This window comes from Oncorhynchus keta, chromosome 11, assembly GCF_023373465.1.
Source record: "Oncorhynchus keta strain PuntledgeMale-10-30-2019 chromosome 11, Oket_V2, whole genome shotgun sequence".
Classification (NCBI taxonomy): Eukaryota; Metazoa; Chordata; class Actinopteri; order Salmoniformes; family Salmonidae; genus Oncorhynchus; species Oncorhynchus keta.
Window position 1 is genome coordinate 21,191,179 of NC_068431.1, and position 9,059 is coordinate 21,200,237.

The following is a 9,059-nucleotide window of genomic DNA, read 5'->3' on the forward strand; positions in this document are numbered from 1 at the left end:
TTTTCAGTTTTTCTGTAAAAATAAAAATAAAATAATAAAAATAATAATAATTATGTTTTATTAATAATAAACTTTTTGTTATTTTCATGAAATGCTATTAACATATTACTATGTTGGGACCGCTGAAATAAGGATAATGAGTGACACCCTGGCGGGTGTCAACAGGGGGTTTGTTGGATCCTGTGTTTTACATTATAGCCATTACCATATATATGATTGAATATTATCTGCTGTTGGCTTGTGTGGATGTATGTAGGTGTTATGCAACATAGCTGACTTGAAACATTGTTAAAAGCATCAGGGCCAAGGGACTTTCTCATGATGGAAAAATACAGAGAAGCATGAAGACAGGAACTGTTCAAATTAGTTGGGAGGGGGGCACATTCAGAGCGGGGTGTTGCGAGAACAAGCAGTCTTTTGTTAGATAACAGGAGCCAGGTGCGAGATAACGGTATGGAGCATGAGAGCCTGGATGTTCTTCACAAGCAACATTTACATCTATCAACAGAAGCGCCAAGATGCGGGGACCCGCCTGAGCGCCTGCAATAGGCTGAGCAAGTTTAAACCACGCCCAGTCTCTACTGTGATAGGCCAACAGACGGGTTGGAACTGTCTATCACAGTATAAAGAATACTGTTTTACATACGTCTGCTAAATGGCATATATTATTATTATATTATCTTGTCAGTTCTCTGTTCTGCCCTGTGTGGTATTACAGTGAGCCCGTATATATGAAAGTTGCATTTGCTATTTATTACTTAGCTAATAAAAAATACATAGTATAAAATCGGTGACTCATTGTTATATTTATCCTGATACCAGATTCGAATTTACGCCACTCTAACACTAACCTAGATCCGGTAACAAGCTCGAGCCCCAACAGATATCTAAACTTTTGACAACTTCAGACACTGCTTTCTAAGTTTTGAGTTTGTGCAATAAACTACTTGAGGGAACTGCTACTTGTAGGAAACGTCTGTCCACTAACTAACCACAGGTTGTTGTTTCACAGCGTTCCGTTATTTCCTTCATATAGTTCCAACCAGTCTTTAGGTAGAGGTTTCTTTGATCTCCCTGTGAAACTGCGAATGTGCAGACCGCTGACGAGCAGGTGGTATGGCCTCAACCAATCAAGAGCAAAATAATTAGGTCTCTGAGTGGTTCTTACTCTAGCACACTTTCTGTACCAACTGAGAACTTTAAAGTAACTTTACATGTCTCTTAGGATTTTAGCCAAATGAACTACTAATTCTGAGAGTTGTGTGAGCATCATATTTTAGCTTTATTAGTTGTGGATCATGTCATTTAGAGTGATAGATGGATAAAAAGGTAGTTACACTGTTGGGGGGAAATGGTCTCTTGTAGAAAGGAAAGAGTTGAGGTTTTGGCACTTGTGAGCTGCTTAGTTCTGCAGTGGGTGTTTTCCTCCATTGGACAGGAAGACATGACAGGGAATGTAAGTGTTTGTGTGAGTGTGCATGCGTACTTGCTTCATGATCAGCTAGTGTGTCTGAAAGACACAGACATACCGGTACACAGAGTCTTTGGCTAGAGGGTGTAGGTCTCCCTGTTCACAATGCTGTTGCCACAAGCTTTCTCTCTCCTAACCACCCTCACCCTCACCCTTTCTACCCCAGTTACTGGTGAGTATTTCTGTCTTATTGTTGCATTTTGGTTGGATTTATCTATTAGTTGTGCAGTTGTACAATGATCCATTGTAAAAAAAAATGTAAGCTACAGTAGTATTTCAGGGTGATTCGTCCATTCAGTGGTTTAGTTGTCTGAATCAACATACTGTAACAGTTGAAAACCAGTTATTGATTGACCAGTCAATGTAGATATGAATATTATATTATAACAGCTATTTGGGTTTGCCTTGTTTCAGTAGCGGTCCGTGCTGTTTTTTATGAGGATGGCCTTATTTCTATTACAGTATATTGGATGACTGTCATTCATATTCCATTCACCCAGCTCAATGTAACACTGATAGGTTTATGGCTACAACATGATGAGGTTGCTTCCATCTAGCCTATGAATTCAAGTTTACAACGTAGGTGCACAGGTTGTGAGAAAAATGTCAGTAATCAGGGTAACCGACAATTCAATACCGCTTTGCACACTCTTGCCTGCATCTAGCTTATCTACGGTGTAATCAATAGTACAAACAGTTGTAAACGAGAGTTTGTATTGGACAAATTGAGATAAGGTATGTTTGCTTCCGTTTAAGAAATGTTTTTCAACAGAATTGGCGGAATGAATACACCCCTGTTCACCTGCACACACAGTTCACTTTCAATACAGCAACATACAAACAGCATGATCACTTTTCTCATTGTATAATTTCTTCTTGCATGTACACACTCTCCTCTTCTCATCTTTTCCCTTCGCTTGTGGACTTCAGTGCAAAACAAAACCGCTCTCTGTGAGCAGGCGAAAAAACCTTTCCAAGCCAAACCTTCATACCATAAGATCTCAACTCTACACACAGCCTACTTCATTGTCACCATATTAGCTAATGTCATAGTCAACATAGCTTAAAGAACTAATGCATTAGTAAACCCCTTCCTCTGAGGAGTCTGCTTTGGTTGCATTAATCTGGAACATCAACTTTTAGCCACTTCATATAGGTATTTTCAGTACTGGACATATGTAAATAGTATGGCCTAATATAGCATGATCTTAATATGGGATGAACTTTGTTGTTATTACCATTATTTGTATTTTTGCTCATTTCCTTTACTCTCACGTAGTATCATGAGTGTACAGTATCCTGAATATGAATGAGCACATAACCTGTGTCCTATTTTATTGTGTTAACTTTGCAAATAAAATAAAAAATCCTGTTTGGTTCCGCAGGTGTTAAGGAGACCGTTAGAGCAGCCAAAGGCAGTCCTTCCCACCTTCCTTGTCCCTCACCCTTTGGATTGGATGGGAAAGTTGTTTTTAAATGGAAGAAAATTGGAAGTCCTGGCATTATTTGTGAATACAATGTGAATAGAGAAATCAGTTCAGTCGTATCCTGTAAATCTCAATTCAATGTAACCGGACAACCTCCTAAGCTGTATGTTACAGAGCCAAAGAGCACCGACTCTGGTCTATATACCTGCTCAATATCAAGAGTCATACCACCACCAACCATTGAGAAATCCTCCACTGTTGATCTTCAAGTTACAGGTAATTTATCTCGTTGAAGATATCACTTTATAAACACATGTTTACTGGTTTTTGTGTCTCTAAATCAAAGCATACAGTAGGATATTAGAATGGCATTTACAGTCTTTTCACTGTCGTTCTAGTTCCAGTGCTATTCTCTTTTGCAGTGCTTCCAGGTCTAGTCCTAGAGAGGCTGAACAGCAGTGATCCTGGCTGCATCCAGCTTCTCTGTACTTTGGAGGGCCTTGACCCCCAGGACGTCAACTTCACTTGGACCCGACAAGGTCAGGGTTCACCGGAGACACTGTTGACCAATCACAGCCCCTCTAAACAGAGCAGCTTTCTGACCCTGTGCCAATCAGTGTGGAGAGAGGGTGACACGATCACCTGCAATGTCAGACTCCTAGCCAATAACACTGACCTGAGCATCAGACTTCCCTACAGTGAGTGGGTGACATTCAGACATAATACATGTACTGTTAAGTAGTGCAGTCTACTTTTAATAGTAATTAACTTCTGCTTATGTTATTTTTCTCCCTCTAATTCATTGGTTGACTGTTAAGTGTAACCTGACAAGATTCTTGACACACAAGGTCATAGAAAAACTGTGATAAACAGACACTGAACAGTGGGGTTAGCTAAATCAGGTTGTTATTTTGCCCCAAGCTTCACAATCACATATGGCAGGCTGGACACTTTGATTGATGACACTATCTATAACGATAAATCTCTGACCCTTGATGGTCTTGTTGTTTCAGAGACCTACCATGAGAACAACCTTTTGACTATCATCTGTGTCAGCACATCCATCGGGGTTGTGGCCATCGCAGCTGTCACCATAAGTATTTACAAATGTAAGTCTTGTAGTCTATAGTGATTTTTTGGTACAGTGCTTTCTTAAGCTTACACAATTTATCCATATTTTTCTATTTACACAAAAGGCCATGTAAGTTCCAAGGTCAATTACTTTATTCACAGGCTTGATCATTTGAGGTAACTCTCAAGTCACTGGTCTTGTAACCAGTTCACTTTAAATTGTGGTTTGTTGTTTGGATTCACTGGAATCCTGAACAAAGAAAGCAGAAGTGGACCATTACTTACAGACAAAATCTTGGCCACAGCGTCACCTTACATTTCAAAGTGATATTTACTCTCATTGGAGAAAAATTCAGCCCCCTCATACTCAAAGAGGAAATGACTGCTGTTGACGCCTTTGCCTGCTATCTTATGTTGACATCCTGGCTTGTAGGCTACCAATTTAAGGACTAAACCACAAATCACATCAGCTTCCATTTTAGGACTCAGTGTGTTGGAACACGCCCGCTCTGCAGCGCTCTCATCACCAACACCTCTCTCCAGAATTTTTTGTAGAGTTCCTCCTTCGACTCCCTGACTGGCTCTGGTTCACCCCTTGGCTCCGCCGACCACCCCGTGTGCCCCTCCAAAAAACATTTTTTGGGCTATCTTTTGGGCTTTCTACCTGGCCGCGAACCCCGGATTCGTCGCTGTCCTCCTTTCTCTTCTTGAGTCTCCCTCCAAGGAAGGCGATTTCCTCCCAAGTCCAGGATCCCTTTCCATCCAAAATCTCCTCCCAAGTCCATGATACTTTCTCCACCTGGGCACGCTGCTTGGTCCTGTTGTGTGGTGGGATCTTCTGTCACGATCGTCTAAAGAATTAACGGACCAAGGCTCAGCGTGCGTAGACTTCCACATGTTTAATAAATTAAATTCACCAAAAAAATACAGAACAAGCGAAGCGTGAAGTAAATGCAGTGCTCAACAGCAACTACACAAAAACAAGGTCCCACAAAAACCCAGTGGGAAAAAGGCTGCCTAAATATGATCCCCAATCAGCTGGGAACCATACCAGGCCAACATAGACAGATAATAACCTAGATAACCCACCCTAGTCACACCCCGACCTAACCAACATAGAGAATAAACGGCTCTCTATGGTCAGGGCGTGACACGGGAATTCTATGCAGGGCATGCAACTACAGGTGAGTCATTTTCAGCATATGGACTCTGTGAGGTCTGTGCATAGACCTACAGTTCCTTCAGAAAGTATTCATATTCCTTGACTTTTTCCACATTTTGTTGTGTTACAGCCTGAATTTAAAATTGATTCAATTGAGATTGTGTGTCACTGATCTACACACAATACCTCATAATGTAAAAGTGAAATTATGTTTCCAGACATTTTAAAAATGTATAAAAAGGTGAAAGGTCTTGAGTCAATAAGTGTTCAACTCGTTTGTTATGGAGTAAAAATGTGCTTAACAAGTCACATAATAAGTTGCATGGACTCACTCTGCATGCAATAATAGTGTTTAACATGATACACACATAGAATTATCTGTAAGGTCCCTCAGTCGAGCAGTGAATTTCAAGCACAGATTCAACCACAAAGACCAGGGAGGTTTTCCAATGGTTCGCAAAGGGCACCTATTGGTAGATGTGTAAAACAAAAAAGACATTGATTATCCTTTTGAGCATTGTGCAGTTTTTATTACACTTTGGATGGTGAATCAATACACACAGTCATTACAAATATACAGTGACCCTTCCTAAGTTGTCAGAGAGGAAAGAAACCACTCAAGGATTTCACCATGATTTTAAAACAGTTACAGAAATTAAAGGCTGTTAGAGGACAAAACTAAGAATGCATCAACAACATTGTAGTTACTCCACAATATTAAAATAAATTAGTAAAAAGAAGGAAGCCTATATAGAATAAAAATATTCAAAAAAGTAATACTGCCAAAAAGAATTGCTAAGAAATAAACTTTTGGTCCTGAATACAAAGCGTTATGTTTGTGGCAAATCCAACACAACACATCACTGAATACCACTTCATATTTTCAAGCATGGTGTTGGCTGCATCATGTATTTGTATGCCTGTCATCGGCAAGGACTAGGATGTTTTTTAGAATAAAATGAAAGGGAATAGAGCTAAGCACAGGCAAAATCCTAGAGGGAAACTTGGTTCAGTCTGCTTTTCAACAGACACTGAGAGACAAATTCACCTTTCAGCAGGACAATAACCTAAAACACAAGACCAAATCTACACTGGAGTTGCTTACCAAGAAGAAAGTGAATGTTCCCGAGTGGCTGAGTAAGAGTATTGACTTAAATCTACATGAACATCAGGGGAGGTTGCTGTGGGGAGGACGGCTCATAATAATAGCTGGAAGAGAGCGAATGGAATGGGACCAAACCATGTTTTTGATGTGCTTGATACCATTCCACTCATTCCGCTCCAGCCATTACCACAAGCCCATCCTCCCCAAATAAGGTGCCACCAACCTGTGTTGAACATCTATGTCAAGACCTAAAAATGGTTGTCTAGCAATGATCAACAACCAATTTGAACATAATAATGGGCAAATATTGTACAATCCAGGTGTGCAAAGCTCTTAGAGACTTACCCAGATTGACTCAGCTGTAATCGCTGCCAAAGGTGATTCTAACATGTATTGACTCAGGGGGATGAATGCATATCTTGACTAGATAAGTTGTGAAAGGCGTTTTATTTTCCATTAAAAAAAATGTATATTTTTTCTTCCACTTCGACATTAAAGAGTACTTTGTGTTGACAAAAAATGACAATAAAATCTATTTTAGTCCCACTTTGTAACACAACAAAATGTGGAAAAAGGCAAAAGGTGTGAATACATTCTGAACGCACTGTACAGTATATACTGTTACGGCTGTCGTCGGAATGAGACCAACGTGCAGCGTGGAAGGCGTACATTTTGAATTTATTAAATGAACAACCCAAAAAAACAAGAAAGATAAACGACACGTAAAGTAATGTAACGTTAAACCAGCAACTAACAAAAACAAGATCCCACAACAGAAAGTGGGAAAAAGGGCTGCCTAAGTATGATCCCCAATCAGAGACAACGATAGACAGCTGCCTCTGATTGGGAACCATACTCGGCAAATAACAAAGAAATAGACAACCCCAAATCACACCCTGACCTAACCAAATACAGAAATGAAACGTCTCTCTAAGGTCAGGGCGTGACATATACAGTATTTCCATACTATGAGGTTGAAATAATACTGTGAAATTGTGAAAATGATTATAATGCCCTTTTAGTGCAAGAGCTGAAATATTAGCCTGTTTTGGTGGAATTAAGTTTTGGCCTGACTGGTGACATCACCTGGCGTTAAATTCATTAATAGACCAATAAGAAAGAGAGTTTCAAACCTCTCTGCCAATAACAGCTAGTTTTCAGTTTTCCCTTCAGACCACTCCCAGACAGTCTTAGCAAAATTGTTGCTTGAGGAATTGCTCTTCGCTAGGAAGCTATTTTTTGTTTATTTTTGACCATTTTAATTTAAAACAATCACAGTAAGGTTCTTAATTTTTAACCAGAAATTATTTGATATTGGACCTTTAACCTTTAACATGACACAATTTTATTTTTCATTCACCACATATCAAAATGATGAATCACTTCTAGACTTTAGACTAGCGCATTGAAGTTGCTGTGTCACACCGGCACTATTTTTGGCAAAATGTTTTGATTTAAGAGGGCTTTAATTAGCCTTTCATGTCCCCGGAACACCAGTTGCCCAATCCTACTCTAGAAAAAAAAAATGGGGGGCCCTGAGCTCAGCACAGCTCAGCTCAAATCTCAATATGACCTTATAGTTCCCACAAACTTGTCATACAACACAACAGAGGTGTGAAAAATTAAGCTAAATTGAGAGTTACCAATGTTTTTCAAGAGTAGTACAGTATCAATCAGCCCACATGCAAAATGCTATTTTAGTATGTGCTTTATTTAATATGTTGCATGATCGTCTAAAAAAATATTGGATACAAATGCATTTATGGCTCTGTTACAGCTCTGTTTAAAAACTGTCATTTAATTGGATTAATCTGTGCTATTTTGCACCACCAAAATGTTGCCTGGAACGTAGTAGTAGGCAACTATTCAGCTTAAGAGTCAACACAAAATGTGATTAGTTGATTGGCCTTCTCCCAATGCAGGTCGGCAGAGGACCAATGATGAAGGTGATTCCGTCTCATATAACAACAAGGTGTACGAGAACTTCAGTTTCAGCACACAAACCCAACAGAGACAGAAGACCACTGCGTCCATCCAGGAACAATGCATTTATGAGAACTAGACAATCTTAATCTCACTCTGACATCCTTGTTCCTCTTTTCATCCGAGTTCATAGATGCAACATTATGACATTGTCAGCAGTAAGATTTTAGTTTGATTTCCAAAAAGACAAGGCCTGTAGCTTTCAAATGATATGTCCATTTCTATTTTCTGATTATTATTTTTTGGGGGTTCAGAGTTTAACAGGTTAAAATATATCTGGCAATCACGCAAAAACTCTTTCCAAACATTTACTCTAGGCATACATTGGGTGGTTGCCATTGATATCATTAAATTGTATATAACGTTTTCCTCTTGCTGTCCTTTTTAATGTGATATAAAACCTTACTGTGCATGTGTGAATCACTCTGGATGAGAGTGTTTTGGCCAATGACTACTGGTAAATTAATGTAATGTCCTCAACACCTGCTTGGGACTTATTTTCTATGAGATTTGCATGTTCTGAATATCAATCCTGTGGAAATTCATTGCTAAATTAACATGTATGTAAATGGTTTAATGTACTGGTTATCTGCGTTGCACCTGCAGACTCATGACTTTTCTTGATTTGTTCTGTTATTACAAGTACACATTGGTTGTTCCAGAAAAGGTTGAACAACTCTGAGTTCCTGTTAAAGTGCCAACAATGGTGTCAATGCTACAGTCTGCTTTCATGTGACTGGAAACAGTTATGGTGCAGTCTATCACGTTCACCACTCAGCAATGTTGCTGTCCACTTCTGCAGGCCCCTCAGCCATTTTCGCCATCATTGATTGCAGTAGT

General features: G+C 39.5%; 1 protein-coding gene across 2 annotated transcripts; it reads left to right on the forward strand.

Moving 5' to 3' along the window:
• Window positions 1-1,195: 1,195 nt before the first annotated feature.
• Window positions 1,196-8,818, forward strand: LOC118389898 (uncharacterized). Of its 2 annotated transcripts, none has more exons than XM_035779857.2 (5): window positions 1,196-1,643; window positions 2,857-3,174; window positions 3,321-3,596; window positions 3,912-4,007; window positions 8,159-8,818. In XM_035779857.2, the coding sequence occupies exons 1-5, from the start codon at window positions 1,577-1,579 to the stop codon at window positions 8,296-8,298; spliced, it is 897 nt and encodes a 298-aa protein (XP_035635750.1). In that variant the 5' UTR covers window positions 1,196-1,576; the 3' UTR covers window positions 8,299-8,818. The 2 variants fall into 2 exon arrangements, with proteins under 2 accessions (XP_035635750.1, XP_035635751.1); XM_035779858.2 differs by having other exon boundaries at window positions 1,199-1,643; window positions 3,321-3,437.
• The last annotated feature ends 241 nt before the right edge of the window (window positions 8,819-9,059 follow it).